The sequence below is a fragment of the Primulina eburnea genome, chromosome 9 (assembly GCF_022965805.1).
Source record: "Primulina eburnea isolate SZY01 chromosome 9, ASM2296580v1, whole genome shotgun sequence".
Classification (NCBI taxonomy): Eukaryota; Viridiplantae; Streptophyta; class Magnoliopsida; order Lamiales; family Gesneriaceae; genus Primulina; species Primulina eburnea.
In genome coordinates this window covers 26,823,990-26,848,530 of record NC_133109.1, presented here as the reverse complement: position 1 = coordinate 26,848,530, position 24,541 = coordinate 26,823,990, and the positions used below count along the sequence as shown (strand labels likewise).

Here is a 24,541-nt window from a genome sequence, read left to right as displayed (position 1 = left end):
TTAAGTTTCGAGTCGATTCGGGTTAAAATCAGGACTTCGGTTCAAGTTTTAAAACGAATTATGAATTCAATCGAGGAGCTTAAGTTTACTTCTAAGAAATGTTTATGAGTGTATTTTAAGTTTTTATGGTAATTTCGATGGATTCAGGTATTCGTTTTAAGGTCTGAAGTTAAATTGGGAAAGTTAGGGTTTCAGATGCAAAACAGTCATTTTACATATAAAAAATGTTAGACATCCTGTAAGTGCCCTAAATGATGTAACGAATGTTAAAATGTTTATTTTGAAAGATTATGGAATTTTATGAAGAAAACGACATATGCCAAAAGATGTGTCATATGCTTGGTTTAAAAGAAAAATATTATATGCATGAATTTTTATAAGTGATGAATATGATAAAGGTTTGAAGGAGGTGATTTGGTTGTGAGTAATACGAATACGAAAGGATATGATGAAATGTAAATCCAAGGCTTAGTTGACGGGTGAAAGTGTCGCTGATGTCCTCATCCCCTAGTACCATGGCAACACGTAAGATTGATCAATCGACCAACAACTGATACGAAAGTCACAATTAATTATCTGAATTCAATAAAAGAGAAACATATATGTATATGATGAAAGGAAAATGATATAATGAAAGGAAAAAAGGTTTAAAGTTTATGCATGTTCATGATAAAGCTATTTTATTAAAAGTATTTTTCATTGTTGCATGTAAATGTATACGTACAACTTATAATAAGGATTAAGGTTTGCTGAGTCAATAGACTCACTAGGTTTGAATGATGCAGGTGAGGATGTTTATGATGATATTGGAGGATTTGATGATTGGACTGGCTGAGCTGATTGTGCACATAACCCGATAACTGATACTAGTTTTTCCGCATTATGATGATTTTACAGTACTTTGAAGATTTCTTGACTTTTGATGCTTATGAGTGGTTTTTGAAAGGATTTAAGAGTTCATGTTATTTTTAAAAAATGCTAGCTTTAGGTTTTGATTTACGATTTTGTGTTTTATATTGCGTTTTGGAGTTCCAAATAATTAGTTGGTGAGTTTATTTTAAAAGATGCAAAAATTTATACATATTTTGGCGGAAGCTTGAGGAAAAAAATTCTAGTATATTTTAAAGAAAAACGAGTAATACAAGTTTCATATATATTATATACATATACTTTTACTATTTACACCATTAAACTCACCATCTATTTTACTTAAAACTTAGTAACTGCAGTAAAATTTATAAAATCGTAAACGTTAACCCAAATCTAAAACTAGTATTTTTCACAAGTAGCATGTACGTCATAAATCCTCTCAAAAAGCACTCCTTCGCATAAAACTCGTGAAAATATTTAAAGTACTGTAAAAGCATTAACCGTACAGAAAACTAGCAAGGTCCTCGGGTCAGTGCACCATCAGTCCAGCCAATTCAATAATCCAACCCTCCTATCTCATAAAAAATATCTTCACATGCATCATTCACACCAAGTGAGTCTAATGACTCATCAACACCTAACCATAGTAACAAGTAATACTTATACATACTCATGCAACAATGAAAAATACTTTTAATAGGATAGATTTGATCTGAACATGCACAAACTTAAACATTTTCTTTCATCGTATACTTTTCCTTCCATCATATACATATACATTTCCTTTGGGGTGAAATCAATTCATTAACTGCGACCATTCTTTCATCATTCGTTCGATTGATCAATCTCAGTTGTAACCATGGTACCAGACAGTGGGACAATAGTAACCACTTTTCCGTTCGGTGCCTTGGCCTATAGTTGGCGGGGACACCAGCAACCACTTTTCCGTTACTGGGCCTTGGCCTATGGAAACTCGGTATTGGGTTCTCTCGGAGCTTTGTCCCTCACAAATCCTCATTTCCTTACCGTCACAGTCAAGTCACTTCATTCAAAATATTTTCAGCATTTCCATAACTTTATAAAATACATGCATAAATATCATTTTCCTTTTAAACCAAGCATGAAACACATCTTTTTGCATTTATCACTTTTCATCATAGAATTTCATAACCTTTCAAAATAAACATTTTACCATTCACTACAATTATAGAGAAACTATCAGGACTCCTAATATTTTCAGGTGTAAAATGACTGTTTTGCCCCTAAAACCATCATTTCTCTTTTACCCTTGAACTTTAAAACTTCGACCCGAATCCATCCAAACTTACCATAGTACCTTAAAATACACCCATAAATATTTGTTAGAGTAAACTTAAGCCCCTTGACTAAATTTCGTAATTCGTTTTAAAAATTAGATCGAAATCCCAGTTTTAACCCAAATCAACCTGAAACTTAACCAAACCTTAATCATAGCTTACTAACACCTAACCGGCCCCTTTTTCAACCCAATTCAAGCCATTTAGAGCCCTTAATTACGCATAGAATATTACTGAATTTTTCCTACGCAAATTAGCTAAACTCTAGGCCTAACCATCCACAAGCTCCTTCGATTATGGCCCTTAACCAACAAGACCAGACCCTGACCAACCATCCTAGGACCTTAACTGAACCCTTAGCACCCCTCCTGGACCAATCATAGCAAGCCATGCATGAGGACGCGCATGGTTTATCTTGATCATGCGCAACACGGCTAGGATGAGCCCTAGCCGTGCGCCTGCCCTTTCGAGACCCTCCAGTTGTGCGTGGACCACCATGGCTCGTGGATAGGACCCTCACGAGCCCAACCCCTTGCCTAGATAGCCCCTACCAGGCCTAAGTCGCACACCTAAGGGCCCTTAACTTTCTGTATTTTGACCCTCTAGCCATGGAAACCTGGCAGCTCCTTCATACCATCAAGAAACATAAAGTCACGCATGAAAAATCTAGTCATATCTATATCATTATTAGAAGTTATAAATACAATATATTCAAAATCAAATACAAGCTTTTTGAATATGGTTCAATGTATGAGCAATCTATATGAAGAACATTAGCTAGAAAGATAGCAAGCCCGATAAGGGAAGTCTTAGTAGATACATTAGCTTAGTGAGAGCTTTTCCCTTGTGTGTGATGCAACATTTGAGAAATAAATACACTGTAATATATTAAATCATGACACACACACATACACACACACACACACAAACATATATATATAAAAGTTGAAATTCAAAGTTTAGTTGAGTGAGTCTTCATAAAAAGATATTAAAGATTGTGTTTGTAGTCTTGGCATAAGAGGCGTTAAAAATTATGCAGATTGTGAGGTTGCGGCCTACAATCGAATGTGCTTGGAGTTTCAATTAGGCAATATACAAGTCATAAGTCAAAATGAGTCTGTATAAATAATTATATAAATCAAAGCCTTATAGTACATCTTTCAAGTAAAAGAGTGAATTGTTTTTCTGGAATGTGGGATTTCTCTCAAGAATTTAAACACTAGAGAGAATATAGAGAATTTAATTAATTGATGAGTTGACTACAGTCACTCAAAATCGTGGGGAAAAAGCTTGGAATGTGCAACTACTGAGGGCAAATTAGTCAATTTTTATTGTAGGGACTGAACAAAGATTGTTGATGTACGTAAGTAGGGGTGGGCATAAAACCCGAAAAACCGAAAAAAACCGACCGAACCGAATAATTCGGTTTAAATGGTTCGGTTTTTCGGTCGGTTATGGTTTTAAATTTTATGAAATTCGGTTTTTCGGTTCGGTTTTCGATTTTAATCCCCGAAAAAACCGAAAAACCGAACCGGCCATATTATTGTTAAGTATAAGGTTTTTATGTATAATGGATCATATTATTATTTAGTATAAGACTTTTTATGTATAATGAGCCTATTAAAATTTAAAAACTTAGTATCATTAACTCTCAATTTTCAATCTGATCGTTTTTTCTTCTTTCTCACCACTCACCAGTCGATGTTTTCTTTTCTTTTCTGTATATATTTTTTAATTTTTTTATATAAAAAATTAAGTCTCACAAATTAAATGTTTGAAAAATACTATGATTTAGATTTTAAAGGCATAAAGTGACGTATAATTTTATTTCGTAACAAATTTTAGCTAATCGTATATAACCGGCCGTATAAACTGAACCGAACTATAAAAAAACCGAATCGAACCGTAATAAAATGGTTCGGTTTTGGACTAAAGATATTCAAAACCGAAAACCGAGAAACCAAACCATTATAGAGTAAAATCGGACCGAGCCGACCGTTGCCCACCCCTATACGTAAGGGTGTGTGAACAAAAAATTGCTGACGTTGAGTTTTTTTTTTTTTTTTTTTTGCTAACATTGAGCTCGGGGATTTTAGAGTAATTTACTCATGGAATGACAAATTTTCAAAAGATAAATTATCAATAAATTGTCATCAGACTTTTATTTGTCGTCAGTCTGGGTTAGAAAAATTATATATCGATCTAAAAAAAATGTGTCGGCATAAAATTGGTAAAAATATTGAAAATATTGTATTATTATATGACATTTGAGTACTCAAAGTTTCAGATCTGATATTAATATATGATTTTTGAGTACCCAAACATATATAATTAATACTTATATTAATTATGTGTCTTTTTTCGAATGAAAATCGATACAAAATATTGAAATATGCTACTAATATATTATATTTGAATATCAAGTGTTTCAAATCTGGTACTAATATATAATTTTTGAGTGTCCAAACATGTCTAACAAATATTAATCTTAATGACACACGTCTTTTTTCGGATGAAAATCTGTACAAAATATTGAAAATATGATATTAATATATGATATTTTAGTATAACTATTTCAAATACTATATTAATATGATATTTTAATATCCAAACAAGTGTAATAATTGTTCATATTAATATAATTTATCAGATTTAAAACAATTGATATTCGAATATTTGGCCCAGGAGAAATTTTTTGTGCGAGCACAGGACTAATAAACACACGTTTATGTTTGGATTTAGGAATTTTAAAACAAGAAGCCCATTTTCTAACCATATTTTTTTCAATTCGTGGCTTTGCAGGTGACAATTTTGGAAGATTATGGCTGAAATTCACTTTGATGAGACTATCGAAGTTCTCAGAATCGAAGACAAACAAAACAAGAGAGGTAAACGAAAAAATTATGATCTTGATGTTCCTTTATATGTAGTTCGTGTAAAGAAATCTCCTTTACGCTAAAAAAATCAGTAATAGATTCTTCCCCTTTGCTCTTGTTTCTTTGGAGGGATTTAGTTTCTGTACAGTATAAAAGTTAAAGCCTCAGACTTGATGTTTGTTTCTTGAGTTTTCAACATGTGAATCTTGAATGATGCTGCAGTTTATCGGATTGTGGCAAAGAGCGAAAACGGGGAGTTTTATTTGGAACTAGACGTGCACACGGCACTCTATTCCATGCTCCCTGGCGAGAAATATAGAATGGTGATATCTAACTCTCTACATTTGGATGGTTCAGATGTGTCTGGCTACTTTCCTCAGGTTCTACTCTTTTTCGTCCCTACATGAGTTTCTGGATTAGGTTCAATTCATGATAATGGAAGTTGATTGTTTTCTTGATGCGGGAAGGGCTGAGTTGGGTGGGGACGTTTTAGTTGTGCAATTTCTCTGAAGTGTGCTTATGTGAAGTGATGATTTGAAATTTTAAGGGAAACGTTAATTTGCTCAGAGATTAGGACTGGGAAATTTTTCTTTTGGATAGGATGTGTTATTCGAGACCCACCGGTTATTCGGGAATGCAGTGACCTTACTCTATTGGCTAAATGATTTCACTTGGCCAAATCATGATTTCACTTCTTTTGTTGTCCTTTCTTCTGTTGTTAGTTCTATATCTGTTTAGAGTTAGTCTACAGTTGGCCTTGCATGATTAGTTTGGTTTATTTGAGACCGTGTGCGTATTAGGAAATATACAGTTGAATTAATTCTCAAAAAAAAAAATTTCTTTACGATTTCATCTTTGCTGCCAGCATTTTTCTTTTACTTCCGTGGTGGTTTATTGTTGGGTAAGACATGATGGTTTAAAGTTTTCTGAGTTTGCAATGGTTATTTAGTTTATCTTGTAGAACCCGTGTTATTAGTAGATGATTACTTTTTCTACGTGCGCATGTTCTGCTACACCTTTTTTAGATTGATACCTCCTATAGGACCCTGATAGTGGAAGGTGTTATCATAGAGTTCTTACCGTTTGTTGTTAATTATTATGAACGAGATGGGTGTAGCAACACAGATTCTTTGGCTATCTCCTTCAATTTCACCACAGATCCATAGTGCTTGCAAACTATTGTTCACAATAGGCTTTGCTAGTAGCATTTCCATCTATTTTTGCTTGCTGAAAATGATTGATATAATTAGCTATCTTAATTTTATATTTAGTGTGATCGTTCATCCCACCAACCAATATGAACACAAGAGTATTACATTTACTTCTCTTACCATACGAGACATCGTGTAGATTCAATATATATGTGGCATGATTTTCGAGATAGTTCATACGGATTAAATTAGTGGCTTCCATCCATACAACAATTTTTCCTGGCACAATTGGCTCCATCGACAATTATTATGCCAATCCTGATTGCTTTGTATAATTTATTAACCTATGCTGTAGAAAAATCGATGCTAAACTGTCTCGAACTCTCACATGAATCAGTGTGGGATAATAGCGTTACACCTTTTTTTTTGTTTTCATCTGATTTCAAATTTCCTTTTTTATTGGATACAATAAACGGACATGCTCAATAACCATTAGGAAACACGATCGATTTTGGAGTGAAGCTTTTCTATTATTCATACTCACATGTTTAACTTATCAAGTCTTAAATATTTTGCTTAATATTCTCCAATCACAGGGAAAGCAAAAATCTATTGCTGATGAATTTGAGTTTGTGATGCACGGGGTGCTGTACAAGGTTTCAGAAGCCAAAGGCTGCAATACTGAAGTGTAGGGCGCATCTGCACATTTCTTCAAAGAAAGTTTATACCTGATTCGTATTCTCCGAACTGCAATGATTTGTCGTCTGATGTTCGTTTTTGACAGGGTGGTATATATTTCATTTGGAGGACTCCAGTTGATGTTGAGAGGTGATCTGCTGAAGATGTATCAATTTAGTAACAGAAAGCTGTTTCTTCTCTTGAGGAAGATGTGATACCTAATGGAAGTTCCTGGAGTTTCAGCTGCTTATTTTACGGAGTGTTTGGACACGGAAGTTATTTTGCCATCATCTTTTGAAGGTGTATCATTATTTATTTTTTCTTTTAAGACTAACTTTGACCTGCTTTAAAGTTAAATTTTGGCTTCGGTACATCATTCACCATATAAGTATGGACACGACGAACACATTTTAAAGTAGAACATTTCATCCATCTTAAAGAAAAACTTGCAAATTCACATCTTAATGAATTGAATGTTCCTTGCTTTTAGAAAACTAAACCAAAAACATTCGTCAACCTTCCATATTTTCTTGTGGACATACTTTGGAAATGTCTTTTGAAATACTATTTTCCTGCGTTGGAAATGAGAGAGATTCCTGGGGAGCTAATACCTTGTGCAAGTGAATTCTATAATGATTTTGGTCATAAAGTATACACATAATCACCTTATAAAATGAACACTTCACATTCCTTCAGTTTACTGTAACAACATATCTCTTTTTTCTTTCATGTTCATGGTAACAAATAATCTAATCTTATGTTCTAAAAGCTATGGAAAAAGGAATTAAACGTATAGTTCTAAAGACATATTAGTAGTGATGTGATAACAGAAAGTATTAAACGGAACAACAATTCACCCATCATGGCTGGTCTCACACTTGGGTAGCGCCTATAGAAAATTCCAAGTCAAACTTGAAAAGTCATTACATGAAAGCATTAAAATATTTGGGTTTTGCTCACCAATTCAAAATAAATTCACTGAGAGCATTCTTAATTATCTTGTAGTAAGCAAGATTAAATTCATAGCTCTATTTAGGATGCACCTTTTTCTTCTTCTTCACATGGCAGTTGCATTCATGTATACTTGTAGTGGCACACCCCAACTTCCTTTTCATTTCTTTCCAAATATTCTTTCTAGGGCTTTTCGCATTTTTGCAGCTAATTTCTCTCCTCATAGCACTGCACTCCTTCTCCAGCGCCAATACTTTATTTCCGATCTCTTCGATTTCTGTCACCACATCTTCCTCGCCCTGTTCCTCTGCTTCTGCCACCTTTAACAACCCACCACCATGAAGCTTCACTTCTTTTGCAATTTCGTCTCTCAGTTTCAGCTGTCCTATGAATAGCACTTGCACCACCACACGAGTTGGCAGCTTATTGTTCTGAGCTGCATGTTCGCATGCTTCTCGAGTCATCTTGTTACAATCCAAAAATGTACACAGTTCCTCCTTTTCTGATTCTGTCAAGTACCTGTGCTTGTCTAAGTAGATGTCAATAGCTCTGTATATGCCATCGGACGTTCTTGGAGTCCCTGATGATGCTGCAACAGACATATCAGCAAATGCCATGAAAGTGGTCGTTTTCAAGTCTATATCAGCTGAAATTTCTGCTAAGAATTCATCGATAAGTTCAGCTACTGATATTAGTCCAGAATCGTCTGGTCCCTTATAGTTGCTATAGAAATTCTTCAAAATCCTTGTTACACATTCAGTGTCGTACCCTTCATCCTTTGAATATCCTTGACAAGTTATTAACAAGTCCTTCACGGATGCATGATCTAATTGCTTTCCTATTCTGATTTCTAACCCATTTTTGCATTCAGTTTTTGCTCCGAGTGCCATTGCAAAGTGCAGCATTTCAAAGAGAAATGTGCAGGGAAGAACCCCCTTTTGATGCGGCAGCAGTCCCTCCAAAACCTCAACTATTTCTCTTTGAGAATTTTCTGCATAAACCAACGCATCATCACCTCTTTTGTAAAATAACCATTTCTTTGCATACTCACGAAGATTTGCAGCCACATATTCTTGAGGAACTTTGCGTCGAAGCATCGTACATATGATATATTCATACAACCTCAATGAAAGTATGGTTAAATCTCCTGATTTCCTGTCGTGATCAAAAAGCTTCCTCCTCACGCTTGCTTGCCTTAAACCATTGCCATTCTCATCACTATCGTCATCAGAGACAGAATTCTTTATCGGTTCTCCTAGTAAACATGGATCTTCCAACACTTTTGAGACAACAGATTCCACACAGTAATCAACAAGGCCTAGCTGTAAAGCTTCTTGTAGAACATTCTCTGCAGTCTTTAGAGCTTGAACGGATTTGTTCCAGCTAGTTACAATCTCTTGCTCGAAAAACACGAAGGTCTTGTTTAGCAGATTGTTAGGACAGTGGTTTTCAGTCATTCCAAGGTAGTGAGCAACACAGGCTACACGAACTACGTTTTCTGTCTTCAAGTTGATTTCATATCCCAGGCAGAATCTTTCAACAATCTCCAAAGAATCTGGATCAGCTGGGATATCACGAAGCAACAGGGAAGGATTTTCGTGAGTGCTCTCTTTTAAAATTTTTGCTAGTTTTTCTGATTTGGGGGCCAAAAGTTCCTGGCAGTAATTCACGGTTAGCCACTAGAATGAATATAAGTGAATAATTCGATTTCATGTTAAGGCTTAGATTTAGTTGGCACAGGCAGATTGCCCTACCCGTATTTTGTCAATGACGTTTGCTGAAAGATAGTTTTTACCTTATCCAGGGTGAAGACTGATCCACCTATATGAAACTGTACTTCTGATGAGGCTCTTGCCTTTGGTCTCCTGAACAAGGAGGGGGAAACACCATGTTATGAATCTGTAATCGGAACTAAATTCTGACTGGGAAATTCAATCAAGTTGGGGTGGTTTCATGTATACCATATACGTGCAATTTGATCGTATCATTTTATTTTCATTTGAACCGAGGTCATAGTGGAGCGGCTTACCTGGTATGACATTCTATGGCTTGTCGAGCTGCCATATCCGGTTCTTTGATCTCCTCTTTCCAACACCAAAATGCAGCAAAATTTATGATTTTGACGTGTGGATAGTGTACTATTTGTGATTTCTTGATTTATTTCTTGGTATGAAAAATAAGTTTGTTCTTGCATACTGAGAATGAAGAGTAAGTTTATAATTTGAACAAGTCTACCGTTGCTGTGTGCCTGAGTTTGTTGGGATAGGCTTAGATTCACATGGGATTCTTGATATTCTGTTTTACTTGGCAAAATATGCTGCTCACTCTTTTGTGTGTGTGTATATATATATATATATATATATATATATATATATATATATATATATATATATATATATATACATATACACACACACACACACACACACACACACACACATTCACACACATACATATAAGTGTATATACTTTTCTTTGATTGTTATCCTAAATAAAGTATAATTTATTTTTAAACTTATATTTGTATCTAAATCAATATTGATTTGTGTCAAATGGACATCAAGAAAGGTTGATTTCATGGTAATGATGCCTAAAATTTCAAAATACTACGTCAAACCTTTTTGAAAAAATTATTCAATGATCTTTTTCGACTATATTTCTTGGATTTCTTCGACTCCTTCCCGGTTAGAACCAAAATATTAATGAAATTGATTTAAATTTGTATTTTTTCGTAGTTAAACTGAAATAAACGATTTTTGAAGTAAACTTTTTAAATTTTGCGAAACAAATATTGACAGAACGTGACATTGAATGCTAACACTCATGGATAAATTGTTTTCCTAGTAAAGACAATTATTATGTTAGCGAACAACTCACAAAAAAAGAGAGTCGATTAACCATATGAATAATTGGAATCCTTCCATAGATTAATTTTAAAAACTCTAAAATCAGTTAATTCCTTGTTATTTGGTTTCTCAATGGTTTTGACGCATATTCCATGAATGTGATATTTATCAATTATAAATTAATTTAATCTTTTTTCTATTTCATATTATCGCACATTTTTTTTATAAAAAAATATTATTCAGATATTTTTTTTTTCGTATCGGATATTAACTCGACAATAAAATAAAAACCGTTGTCGGATTTGACTGAAAAAAGAGGGTGGTTCCTAAATAGAATCGCACATTTTTTTTATAAAAAAAAATATTATTAAGATATTTTTTTTTTTTTATCGGATATTAACTCGACAATAAAATAAAAACCGTTGTCGGATTTGGCGGAAAAAAGAGGGTGGTTCCTACGGCGAGGATGACCGGTGACCGCGAATCACATTTTCGATGTGCAAGCAGCACCACCTTCTAGCCGAGGATGGGATCATCATATGGAAATTTTACGAGGGGCATCGGTGTTTTAGTTTAAATCAAAGAGATTTGGGTTAAAACACCGGAGAAACAACCCACAGTTAATTAATCATTAACAACGAGAGTAGCTCAGATAACCGAGTGGGTTTAGGGTTTAAAATACCGCATATATTTCCAGCCCCACACCCTCAATTGGTGTACTCGTGGATTTGTTAGTTGCTCTATATATAATGGTAATATTTAGTGAGGAAGTGATGTGGGACAGTGTGCAGCCCATTCTTTTTGCTTTTGGTCAGAATCCATCCGTTTCAGAATCTCGAAATACATTGACCGAGTTTATAGGACGTCGTTTTCTTTCTTTATTATTATTATTGCTATTTGGCATGTAACACCTATATTTGTAATAAATTTTAAGATACTTTATAATTAAGAAGATTTATTTGGATTAAACATGGATGAAACATGAATCTATAATCGATCTATGAATAGGTCTTTTGTTAGATTGTTTCATGGATTTATATTAACAAGACAAGTCGACTCGATCCATATCTAAGCAATAATTTTGGTATAATAAGTAATATAAGTAGGAGTATTCGGGTTTCAATTATTGATGGTTTTGTTTCAATTCGGTTATTATTTTGGATTGATATCAATTGAAATTCACTGTCTTATGTTGAGTTTTGATAGGAGGATTTGGATTCGAAGGGTATTCGAATGATGTATTTATAATGACTTTATTTGAGAAGAATTTGAAATCTACCCACAAATTATAAAGAAATTGAAGTTTTTATTGATAAAATCTCAGTTTTTAAAATAATAATAACGGTATAAATATATTATTTTGAAGTTCACAAAAATCATCATTAATAATTGAGTGGGTCTCATGTGAGACCGTCTCACGGATCTTAATATGTAAAACGGGTCAACCATACTCATATTCACAATAAAAAGTAATACTCTAAGCATAAAAAGTAATACTTTTTCATGGATAGCCCAAATAAAAGATCCGTCTCATGAATACGACCTGTGAGACCGTCTCACACAAGTTTTTGCCTTAATAATTTTTCGCCTTATTTTTTTAAAAAAATCAATGACAATATCTGTTTTATCCTTAATATATATATATATATATATATATATATATATATATATATATATATATATATATATATATATATATATATATATATATATATATATACTAGAATCTAATGTTATATAGATAAAATTATTATGAAATTTTTTTAAAAAAATGAGTAAAAAATGAGCATGAACGAGATATTCCCACAAATAATTCTTATTATAGCATTATCATCGCCAAATTGGAAGTTATATTTGTGCACTGAGAATCACCAATTCTGCAATTAATATATACAAATTATAATTTTATCAAGAGAGAAAAAATAGTCTAAATTAATTTTTTATATATTGCAAGTTAAAGTTCTAAATTTTTTCCATTGAATGAGTGTATTCAATGTTGGAAATTTAATTACTTTCATTGATTTTTGTAGAGTTTAAAAGTCTAGGGGTATTGAACATGGACTTTTAGAAACTCTATAAAAGTTTAGTGGTATCCAAATTAGATTTTTCTAGAGTCGTGAAAAGTCTAGTGATATTCGAACTTGACTTTTTAAAAATCTATAAAAATCTATAGGTATCCAATATTTCCATAGATTTACAATGATTCTAATATAGTTTTTTAAGTACAAACCATAAAACTATAGGTACAATTGTAGAAACTCAAAAATTGTCTTCTACGTGGGGTGTATTCAATGTAGAGATTTAATGACTTTCAATGACTTTTTTTAAATGATAGATTTCCATGGATTTGGTAGATTTTTATTGACTTTTGTAGAATCTCACATATTTGTAAACAGAATTTCATGGACTTTTGTAGACTTTTTGCAAGATTTTGATAGATATTTGTAGACTTTTTGTAAAAAAAATTACAATTCAATTTAACAAAATCAAAATTTCAATATGTATTATTTCTTCGAACTAGTAATTATTTAACATAAATAACATCTTCACTTTGCAATAAATTTACTTATTTAAAAAGTAAATATATTTAATATATGATGTTGGAACTTTTCAAGTTCGCAATCTTGATTTTGATGTTAACAAAACTTGTTATTGTGTTTCTAACATATTTACTCAAGTGTGAAGTTGCAAACATAAAAAACAAACCGAAACTGAATTCTGCATAAACTGAATTTCTGGCAAGTTTCGGTGTTTTGATGATATCTCTTAACTGAATGATTCAAATGACATTCCGCCAATTGGAATGATCAGAAAACCCAATTTGGAACAAGTCGTATTTCACGTCAGTTGGGCCAAATCGGATTTTATCATGATCTAACTGATCGCTAAATTACCGAACTGATCACACGAAAACAGCAATCAGTTGGGTTTGAGCAGCTGCGGTATTTTGGTCATATCTCTCAGCTCGGTTATCGAAACGAAGCGATTCAGTATGCGTTGGAAAGACAAATCATTCTTAGAAGTCAAAGTCTGAATCGAAGCTTACAATGCTGATAAATGACGATGAAGCTACTGGTTCTGCACAAACTGAAATCAGCTAGGCTGATTTCAGCACATCAGCTGAAACTGAACCAACTGAACCAGCTGCTGACCAGCTGACCAACCAACTGAACTGAACCAGCAGTTGACCAACTGAACCAGTTGCTGACCAGTTGAACTGAACGACCAGTTGAGTTGACCAGAGTTGACCAGTTGACTAGAGTTGACCAGTCGGGAAAATGCCCAGCAAGCTGAATTTGACCGTTGCAATCTCGGAAACAGTACAGAAACTTTTCAAACGGTCATATTCTTGTGTCTAACCTATATATCAGTGTTGGAGCCTATAAATACAACATATTGAAGATCAAACAAGAGCTTTTGAAGTGGATTCAAAGCATGGACAGTTAGCATGAATAAATTAGCTAGATTGAGAGCACAAGCCCTTGTGTGAGGATACATTTGAAATGTACACTGTAAAGGATAAATTCCTCACACACAATCACTCACACATATACAGGAGAGTTGAAGTTCAAAGATTAGTTGAGTGAGTCTTGCATAAAGACGTAAAACTTGTGTTTGTAGTCTTTGCATATGAGACATTAAACAATATGCTGATTGTGAGGTGCTGCTTACAATATTGAGTGTTAGGAGTTCAGTTTAGGCAGTGGGTAAGTCCTAGCTGAATGGGTTTGTACAAGGTGTTGTATAAATCAAAGTCTTCTAGTGAATCCTTCCCAATGGGAAGAATGGGTGACGTAGGAGTATTTAAATCTCCGAACATCCATAAACAAATTCGCGTCTATTTGTTTATTGCATTTGCTTATCATTTTCATAGTTTTAAAAGAGCATTTTTGAAGCATTTTATGTGTTCTTCAAATACCAAAATATTGCTTACTAAGTGTTTGATAAAATGCTTTAACTGAAATACTTTTACTCATTTAACTTGCATATATTTTAAATGCTTTACAAAATATTTAATCGGTTTCTACGAAAGATTATTTCGAGTATCTTCCGCTTGGTTTTTAACCAAACTCGATTTAATTCATCAGTGTTCAATATTTCAAGAACTGGGCTATTGTAGCTCATCGATTTTACTCCCTAATCGATCCTAACATATGAAAAAAATCGCAATTCAATTTAACAAAATTAAAATTTCAATCACAGTGTCTATTCAACATGCATAAATAATTAATCAATAAAATTTTATTTTATAAGCATATATAAATAGATTTAATCAATATAGATAAATAGCTAATCAAAACATTATGAAATTTGATAAATTATAACCAAATTTTTATGAAAAAAATTTAAGGTTCGTTATTGTGAATATGATCAACATCACTCCATATTCTGTTTGCTATAGTATCTCTCCATACATTTGTATTTGCTCGTTGTTGTTTTTCAGTGCCAAATATTTGATCAAAGTTGTTATCCTCGTAAATTTGTTCTGATGAAGGTTGTGGAACTTCATTCTCTAGTTCAACTGGAAATTCATCAGACCGACACTCTTTGCGAAGAAAATTGTGCAATCCGACACAAGCCCATACAAGCTCCGCTTGTGTTGTATATGGAAATGGAGGATCAGTTTTGAATATTTTGAACCGCGATTTAAATATACCGAATATCCTTTCAATGACGTTTCTCAAAGAGACATGACAAAGATTGAACAACTCTTTTGCATCTTCAGGGTGACGACCTTGGCCAGTGAATTCTTGGAGATGATAACGAACACCTCTAAAAGGAGCCAAGAATTGACGTCTATTTGCATATCCACAATCCAATAAAAAAATTTACCTATCAAACATTATTTGTAGAATCAAGTAACCAATGAATAACATATATAATCTTGAAAAATTACAAAAATTTTAGATGTATAGCATATAGAACAATACTTTGTGGCACTTTAAGCCCGTTATTTCTTGATAAAGCATCTGCCAATATGTTTGAATCATGGGCAGATCCCTCCCACCCACTGAGCACATAAATAAATTCTAAATCAAAGTTACAAGCTGCTAAAACATTTTGAGAAATTGTCCCGTGACGATTACGATAACTGTTAGTATCATGCCCAAACACTATTGCTGGAATATGAGTGCCATCAATAGACCCAATGCAATCCTACAATAAGAAAAACATAATAAAAATTGTGGTACTTATAATAATAACAACTAAAAAGAATTTAATCATTTACTTTAAAATAAGGATAAAATCTTGTACTCTCTCTTATTTTTTCTGGAACTCCAGATCCAGGTTTGACCATCATATCTGCTGCAATTCTATTCAATTTGTTGAAGTTTTGGCTAGTATTGTATTGTGATCGACCGAATATTTTACGAATCAAGCAATATCGAGTATTTTGACCAACAACAAGTAAAAACATGGCAAGCATTTCTTCAATACAAATATATCATGTATCTTGCAATGTTGTTTTTTCTCTAAGGATGTTGCACAATTTTAAAAATATGTCAGGGTACATTCTATAAATTTCTCGAAAGTTTGTTGGATCCTCTTTTAATATTTTATGGATATAATCGTATCCACTTGAAGTTATTAGTCGTCTATTTAAGGGACGATGGACACGTTCGTCATTCATGGTAGTTATATGCTTAGTTAGCACATAGAGAATCCCAAAATTTCCCTCAACAAATACCTAAAAGTTTCATGTAATTTTTCTTCGAATTCCTCTTCTTCCATTTGATCTTCTACATCATGTACGTTGATATATGACATTTTAATGAACCACCTGATATCAGACAAGAAATTTGAATAGAATAAGTCTATGAATTTATTGAACATCATTCCATGTAAAACTCAAAATTTATATAAATAATCCAAAAATCCACAATCAGAAAACAAATAAAATGAATATACCCAGAAATTAAATCACAATATAACTCATTATTGATCATGTCCCTAAAAATATTCATTCATTTAATTTATAGTCTATCCATCCCGAACGCTCTTCAATTGTAATTTTCAAGAAATCCATCTTCTTTGATCTGGTGTTAAGTAAATCAAGCACTTTGTATCGAGTACGATTATCCAAATTTGGGACCTCTTTGATAGCACCCAACAATTATCACCTGCATTTCCTATTAATTCTATCTTAGAAACTACCTTCTCAAGAGTGTGAGATATTTCACATATATAATTTGGGTCTGTATTCTTGAATGTGCTTGATTTTGCTTCAAACTCAGTCCTATCTCATTTTTTTTTGTATTTGGTGGAACCTCTGAACTTCTGGGCTGAGGGGATAATGGTAAAGCAGAGTCCTCAAAAAATGGAAGATGGTGTAAAGATTCTTGTTTGTCACTTTGCACGAATTCACCACTATCATAATCAAAGACATAATCATCTAATAAATTAGTTTTCCTATTTTCTTCTATATCAAATGTTCTTGCATCAGTATCATCTCCTAGTCCAATTGCACATTTTCCAGTAGCAGTTCCAGTCCCGACCGCTTCTCAAATCTTCATAATCCTCAAAAGTGTCTGTCCGATAATGTTCATGTTTATGATGAGACTGGTAAAGAACAAAAAACAACAATTGTTAAAACTAGTTATAATTCTAATTATAAATATAAATTTATTATTTTAACTCAAAGAATTTTACCTTGAAATAATCCTCCCATACTTCATCTTTAGCAGTGAATTTCTTTGTCACGGAATCCCATCCAAAACCAGAGTTAAGACGTATAATCTTACAAGAATTGTTATATCATTGTTTGAACCACTTTAAACGACTTTGATATCGTGTAATAGTCTTTTCACATCCAAGTTTTTCGTTTAGAGCATGAAGTATTTTTTTCTCCATAGTATTCTTTTTAAATACTCCATTCTTATCACGCCATCCTCGCATTGCGGCATCAACCATGATTTTTAGCAATTCATTACTCTCTTCAGTCGTCCACACATTATATTTTGCTTGTGAATCTCCCATTGTAAGTATTACTTGAGTATACATAAGATATAAAATATACGGTGATAAGAAGCAAACAAGCACATACATTTTACTAGATATTGACCAAAATAAGTAAAAAGATCTAGAGACAATGATAAAGTGTGATACAAACAATCAAACAATAAGGACTAACAAGTTCAATGGAATTCTATTTCATAAAAAAAATAAAAGAAAAAGAATAAAGAAACGCCTCCAAGTTCAAGTTTTTATATACTCACAACAAAAATTTAACAAAAATAAAAAAATATATACAAAAAGCCTAAATGAAAGAATTTACCAAAAAAAATTAGTAGGCTCGTGAATTGGTCTATTTACAGTAAAAATAGCTTTCTTTTTTTCTTTTATTTTTTCCCAAGATAATTTTACTTATTTTTATTTATTTGGCCTTTTGGTGATCCTACTTATAAGATGAAAATATGAAATCTTTACACTGTCGCTTTGCGCTAAGCTCACTGTGTTTGGCAAATAAATATATTATTTCAACTGCTATTCAAAATAATTGTACTACTTTCTCAATTATAACTAATTTTGACGAAAGCTATTCTTTTCCTTATGAAATTTGATAGGACTCGTTTTTACGTGTTTTTAGTGTTGGTTTTGAGTCGCATTCATGCATCATATTAGTTTGTTTTAGTTTAATTTTGCATTTTTTTAGCATTATTTAGCATGTGATTGATCTCATGTATTTTGTGGTTATTTTGTAGGAATTGAACCAAAAAGTGGGAGAAAATTTGTCAAAATATCGAAGAGGATTCGCTAGGGCGGTCAAAAGTGACCGCCCCAGCGAGCATTTTGGTCTGGCCGAGGATTTTATGCGCAAGTGTCTCGCTAGGGCGGTCAAAAGTGACCGCCCCAGCGAAACCAGGGACATGCTCGAGGAAGTTTATGCGAGGACCACTCGCTAGGGCGGTCAAAATATACCGCCCTAGCGAGAAGCGAGATTCAGGAAGATTTGTTTCCAACTTTTTATGGACTATATCCGACACCTAAATCTAATACATGAGATCAGCGATCCTTTTTTTTGGGACTTTATCATATTTTTCATCACTTTTCTTGGAGGAGAGGCTAGAAAAAGGAGATTTCGAAGACCTCGAGATTTCCACGCGTCGTGGCCGTCATCCATCGTCATCTTTAGTATTTTCATTATTCAGTATTTTATTTCTTACATTGATTGTTGGTTTTTATCATGAATTTCAGTAGCTAAACTCTAGATTTGTTGGGATTTGAGGGGATCCTACCCCGTACTCGGTGTTTAACATTATTTCTCGACGTTTTTATTAGTGATTTGTTTATGCTAGTTTCTTTCTTGTTTCAATCGAAGCCTAGCTAACTTCCTTTGATTATTTCATGTTGTTGATGATTTCGATAGAACAATTAACAATAGGATCAAATAGTATAAACCACGGATTTATAATTTTAGTAGATATACGGAATTGGGTACGTGTCGATAGTGATAGTTCATCCGGATGAAAGCTAGTGGATTCCATAGAATGTAATGCAATCTTGAACTGTTAAATAATTGAGGACACTTGATTACTGCATGTTTATGATTAGTATTAATATAGCTCGACAGAGTATATTAATTAGTCTAGGGAATTCCGTCGAATGCACGAGTAAAAGTCGAGTGTAATTATTTAAACACAAGTGACAGGTGAACTGCTAATTCCCAACAAATTCATTTCTCAATTGATTTAATCCAAATTAATCATTGCTTTCTTGAATATGTTTTCTTTGCATTTTAATTATTTTAGTTGTTTAATTTACATTAGTTTAATCATCAACTCATTTTATCGTTGCTAAAGAAATTTTACTTGAAAATAAAAATAGTGTAACGCAGTCCTTGTGGAACGATACTCGTATTCACTTACGTTTATTATAACTTGACTATCGTGCACTTGCGATATTTAAATCGAGCTTTCATTTATAAAATAAATTTTGGGATTATTCACTCTGCAAGTTTTGCTCGATCAAGTTTTTGGCGCCGTTGCCGGGGACTGTTGATTCACAATTTTTTATTTTTCATTTAAATTCTTTAGTATTATTTATTTTATTGTTATTTGATACTCTCATTGTGTTGCAGATTTTTCTTGTGGTGCATGCGAAGATCACTCGAGTTTAAGCTTGAGCCTTTTGACCCCGAGATTGAACGCACAGCTAGACGTCGACTACAGCAGCAAAGAGCGAAGGAAAGAATGGAAGACGATCAACACAGAGAGGAGCCAAGGCGTATACCGATGATGGATTATGCACAGCCGTCTCTTGATGGAGCACGTCCAAGCATCGTAAGACCAGACATCCGAGCTAATCAGTTTGAGATCAAGCCAGCTATCATTCAGATGATTCAGAACACTGTCCAATTTGGGGGAAGTGCACTTGACGACCCTAATTCTCATATAGCTGACTTTCTTGAAATTTGTGATACTTTTAAGTTTAATGGCGTGTCTGATGATGCTGTTCGTTTGCGTTTATTTCCATTTTCACTGAGAGATAAAGCTAAGTCGTGGTTAAACTGTTTGCCTGTAGGGTCTATTACTACATGGGAGGATATGGCAAAGGCATTCCTGATCAAGTACTTTCCTCCGTCGAAAACTATGAAGCTGAGAGCCGACATTACTACTTTTGCTCAATATGAGCAAGAGTCACTTTACGAGGCATGGGAGCGCTACAAGGACTTGTTGAGGAGATGTCCACACCATGAGATGTCTCTTGGGTTAGTTGTTCAAACTTTCTACTACGGTCTGCTTAATCCTAACCGTACTATGATAGATGCTGCTGCCTGTGGTAACTTACTGAGAAAAACAGCTGAGGAAGGATATGAGTTATTGGAGGAGATGGCTGCTAGTAGCTATCATCCTCAGTCTGATAGGCAGAGACGAGGCGCTGGAGTTAATCAAGTTAATGATTTGTCGGCAGTTTTAGCACAGTTAGAGGCTTTGAATAGAAAGATTGATGGGATGAGCATGAGTGGGTCGGCTATGCGTCTGCAAGAAATTTTCTGTGATAAGTGTGGGGGTGAGCATGAAGTGCAGGATTGCCAAGATGGCAATCCATTCTATGTGCCTGAGGGAGCACCGGTAAAACAAGTGGGATTCCAGAACCGTCCTAGAAATGACCCTTATTCGAACACATATAATCCGGGATGGGGGAATCACCCAAACTTTTCATGGGGAGGTCAAAACAACCAAAATCGCCAACAAAGAGGTCCACCATATGGGATGCACTAAGGATTCAAGCCAGAACCGCCTCGGGCGGAGAAGTCCAATTTAGAGCAAATGATGAATAAATTTATTTCTGCAACAGAGACGAGATTTCAGAACCAAGATGCATCCACATTCAAGTATCTTAGATGCCGTCCGTATGGGTCCAAAGTGACCACCTACCTCACGGTCATGACAATGGTTCAGAATTTGATTGGTTTCCTCCTCCGCCACACATCTTCTTATCATGGAATCTGCACAAATCTTAAACAAAAATGGTTCCTCCCAAAAATAATATTTCACGTCTGAAAAGAATTTCTTTCTTTGGTGAAACAATAAATTAGGTGGAGGAGTGCCAGTGACAAGAAAATTTTCAAAATCGGCATACCAAGGGTACGCATTTACCTCAAGCAATTGTTCATCAGGAAACCAGTCATCTATATCATCGTCAAGGGTAAGCTTACAATTATTGTAAGCTTATACGTCATAACTCTGGTTTTGGATGGGATTCCTTGACAAAAAAAATTCACTGCTAAAGATGAAGTATGGGATGATTATTTCAAGGTAAAAGTCTTTGAGTTAAAATAAAAAATTTATATTTATAATTAGAATTATAACTAGTTTTAACAATTGTTGTTTTTTTGTTCTTTACCAGTCTCATCCTAAACATGAACACTATCGGACAGACACTTTTGAGGATTATGAAGATTTGAGAATTGCGGTCGGGACTAGAACTGCTACTGTAAAATACTCAATTGGACTAGGAGATGACACTGATGCAAGAACATTTGATATAGAAAGTACAAGATTTTATTCTTATTTTAAAGTAAGTGATTAAATTTTTTTTAGTTGTTATTACTATAAGTACCACAATTTTATTATGTTTTTCTTATTGTAGGATTGCATTGGAGCTATTTGTAAGGCCCGAGAATTTGATTACTGTAATTTGAAATGATTTGGTGATAATTGATGTGATTATAGACGCAAAGGATCGGACCGAGAAATACGAGATAATGCATGAAATGTGTGCGAGGAACAGTAGCCTCGCGCATATGCGCGGCACAGATGCGCGCATATGCGCGACGAAGGCAGAGGACCTCGCGCATATGCGCGAGCCGGTACAAGCGAAGTCCAGAGGACCTCGCGCATATGCGCGAGCTCCCGAGAAGCTTATCCGCCAAGACCAGTAGGTCTCGCGCATATGCGCCGATGATGTCGTGCATATGCGCGAGACGTATAATAGGCGGAATGAGCCACTCGTCCTCTTGCATGTACGTGGATGTATATATATATATATACACACACACAAATCCTTCATTGTTCAGAAGCAAGGAAACGAACAGAAAATCGAGAAAAGGTTTCTGAAAAAGGGTTGAAAATCCTTGCGCCTTTTGTGAGAAATCAGTCCGTCAAATTTTGAATCCGACTTCGGTACTGTGTTCCTATCAACGTAGGCTACAACTGGACGTAAGTTTTGCTACGTTTTGATATGTTTTGAAATTATGGTATTGTCAGAATCTGATATGATTCATATATGATGTCCTTGTCATGTTAGACATCGTAGAATTGAAACTGAATTGAGAAACAGATACCATATGAAATTGTTATGATTTTTGGAGTTGAGTTGATTGAGATTTGATATCAGAATTGACTTGTTATCGAGTATAAGACGTTAGAATTGATATCTGACTGATATGGTATTGCTGGATATATTGGGATTATGATGTTATGCCGTTGAAACAGAATTTGATTGAATTCTGATTATATCCAGTATTGATTGAGTGGTGTATTAATATCGTACCCTCGATATTGTTATTGTCAGATTGAGTATTGACAGGCTTTGAGTTCGAGACTTCTACAGAGTCGGAATATCAGAAAGAAAGGTATAAATTAATGTGGAGTTGGGATTGCACAACTCGAGTGAGGTTTGAATCGAGTTTCCCTAAATCACATACTTAGTTTATTGCATTGATATTTGAAGTTGATGAGATTGATGTTTGTAGTATATTGATTCATAGCCACTGCATGCATTGACTACTGAGTCGTTTGGTCATTGGCTGATTCTCCTAGTCACTGGTTGATTCGTCTGGTTATTGGCTGATTCGTCTAGTTATTGATTGATTCGTCTAAACTTTGGCTGATTCGCTTAATTACTGGCTGATTCGTCTAGTTATTGGCTGATTCGCTTAATTCTTGACTGATTCCTCAATTCTACGGCTGTTTCGCACAGACACTGGATATATGAATTATATCGATGCCGTGTAGGAATTGATTCATTCCTATCGACTGAGATTCAATATAATTATCAATATCCAGACATTGGGATCCCTAGGTTAGAGTTGAGTCGAGTCTGAGACGACGGGTTGGTTGAGTCGAGTTTGAGTCTGAGTGTGATTCATTGCTTGATATTGATTTATGTTTCTGATTTGATACATGTTATGAATATTTCTTGTATGTTTTTGTATATGCTTTTATATACTTGCATGTTTACATTGTTTATACTGGGATGTAATTCTCACCGGAGTTATCCGGCTATTGTCTTGTTTTGTATGTGTGCATGACAACAGGTGGGGCTGGATCAGGGTCAAGAAGAGAATGAGAGAAGACAGTTAGCGTGGAGATCCGGACTTACGAGTATATCTGTTATATCACCTGAGATGTAGTGAAGAAACAGTAGTTATTATGATTTCTTGTTGTACAGGACTTGTAATTAGATCTGATTAGTGATCTTGTAAATGAGATAAGACTTATTCATATGCTGCGTACTCTCGTGTATTAAAAAAAATTAGACCCTGTTTATTTTAATTGATTAATTATTCCCAGCAAGTGATTAAGAATTGAATTAAGTTCGGGTCCCCACACTATTGATGGCACTCATATTCGTTTGGGCATGATACTAACAGTTATCGTAATCGTCACGGGACAATTTCTCAAAATGTTTAAGCAGCTTGTAACTTTGATTTAGAATTTATTTATGTGCTCAGTGGGTGGGAGGGATCTGCCCATGATTCAAACATATTGACAGATGCTTTATCAAGAAATAACGAACTTAAAGTGCCACAAGGTATGTTTTTTTGTTGTATATGCTACTTATTTAAAAATTTTGTAATTTTTCAAGATTATATATGTTATTCATTAGTTACTTGATTCTACCAATACTGTTCGATATGTAAATTTTTTTTAGTGGATTGTGGATATGCAAATCGACGTCAATTCTTGGCTCCTTTTAGAGGTGTTCGTTATCATCTCCAAGAATTCAGTGGCCAAGATCGTCACCCTGGAGATGCAAAAGAGTTGTTCAATTTTCGTCATGCCTCTTTAAGAAACGCCATTGAAAGGATATTCAGTATATTTAAATCGCGGTTGAAAATATTCAAAATTGCTCCTCCATTTCCATATACAACACAGGCGGAGCTTGTATTGGCTTGTGCCGGATTGCACAATTTTCTTTGAAAGGAGTGTCGATCTGATGAATTTCCAATTGAACCAGAGAATGAAGTTCCACAACCTTCATCAGAACAAGTTTACGAGGATAGCAACTTTGATAAAATATTTGGCACTGAAGAACAACAACGAGCAAATGCAAATGCATGGAGAGATACTATAGCAAAGGGAATGTGGAGTGACGTTGATCATATTCACAATAACGAACCTTAG

At 34.2% G+C, this 24,541-nt stretch overlaps 3 protein-coding genes, 1 non-coding gene and 1 pseudogene across 4 annotated transcripts; 2 read left to right on the top strand and 3 right to left on the bottom strand.

Moving 5' to 3' along the window:
- The first annotated feature begins 4,893 nt into the window (after positions 1–4,893).
- On the top strand, positions 4,894–7,249 carry LOC140841410 (DNA-directed RNA polymerases II, IV and V subunit 8B-like). The gene is made up of 4 exons (XM_073208803.1): positions 4,894–5,074; positions 5,285–5,442; positions 6,810–6,901; positions 6,998–7,249. Exons 1-4 carry the CDS (start codon positions 5,008–5,010, stop codon positions 7,104–7,106), a joined length of 426 nt encoding a protein of 141 aa, XP_073064904.1. The 5' UTR covers positions 4,894–5,007; the 3' UTR covers positions 7,107–7,249.
- Positions 7,250–7,572: 323 nt separating this feature from the next.
- On the bottom strand, positions 7,573–9,998 carry LOC140841409 (BTB/POZ domain-containing protein At5g17580-like). The gene is made up of 3 exons (XM_073208802.1): positions 9,872–9,998; positions 9,638–9,707; positions 7,573–9,497 (listed from the first exon to the last, which is right to left on the bottom strand). The coding sequence occupies exons 1-3, from the start codon at positions 9,904–9,906 to the stop codon at positions 7,920–7,922; spliced, it is 1,683 nt and encodes a 560-aa protein (XP_073064903.1). The 5' UTR covers positions 9,907–9,998; the 3' UTR covers positions 7,573–7,919.
- Positions 9,999–15,034: 5,036 nt separating this feature from the next.
- On the bottom strand, positions 15,035–15,988 carry LOC140840840 (uncharacterized). The gene is made up of 3 exons (XM_073208004.1): positions 15,919–15,988; positions 15,620–15,845; positions 15,035–15,201 (listed from the first exon to the last, which is right to left on the bottom strand). Exons 1-3 carry the CDS (start codon positions 15,985–15,987, stop codon positions 15,035–15,037), a joined length of 462 nt encoding a protein of 153 aa, XP_073064105.1. The 5' UTR covers position 15,988.
- Positions 15,989–20,281: 4,293 nt separating this feature from the next.
- Positions 20,282–20,388, bottom strand: LOC140842212 (small nucleolar RNA R71). Its single transcript, XR_012120343.1, has one exon. It is a non-coding gene; the product is annotated as a small nucleolar RNA R71 (small nucleolar RNA).
- A 620-nt stretch (positions 20,389–21,008) lies between these two features.
- On the top strand, positions 21,009–24,541 carry LOC140840839 (uncharacterized; annotated as a pseudogene).

Bases quoted from the DNA above. Each gene is read 5' to 3' on its own strand.
- LOC140841409 (XM_073208802.1), bottom strand. From the start codon at position 9,906: ATGGCAGCTCGACAAGCCATAGAATGTCATACCAG. The intron at 9,708-9,871 runs GTAAGCCGCTCC...CTCCTTGTTCAG, and splicing joins GCCATAGAATGTCATACCAG to GAGACCAAAGGCAAGAGCCT. The intron at 9,498-9,637 runs GTAAAAACTATC...AATTACTGCCAG, and splicing joins CAGTCTTCACCCTGGATAAG to GAACTTTTGGCCCCCAAATC.
- LOC140841410 (XM_073208803.1), top strand. From the start codon at position 5,008: ATGGCTGAAATTCACTTTGATGAGACTATCGAAGTTCTCAGAATCGAA. The intron at 5,443-6,809 runs GTTCTACTCTTT...CTCCAATCACAG, and splicing joins TGTCTGGCTACTTTCCTCAG to GGAAAGCAAAAATCTATTGC. The intron at 6,902-6,997 runs GTAGGGCGCATC...CGTTTTTGACAG, and splicing joins AAAGGCTGCAATACTGAAGT to GGTGGTATATATTTCATTTG.
- LOC140840840 (XM_073208004.1), bottom strand. From the start codon at position 15,987: ATGGTCAAACCTGGATCTGGAGTTCCAGAAAAAATAAGAGAGAGTACA. The intron at 15,846-15,918 runs GTAAATGATTAA...TTCTTATTGTAG, and splicing joins GATTTTATCCTTATTTTAAA to GATTGCATTGGGTCTATTGA. The intron at 15,202-15,619 runs GTATTGTTCTAT...CAGTTGAACTAG, and splicing joins CGGGCTTAAAGTGCCACAAA to AGAATGAAGTTCCACAACCT.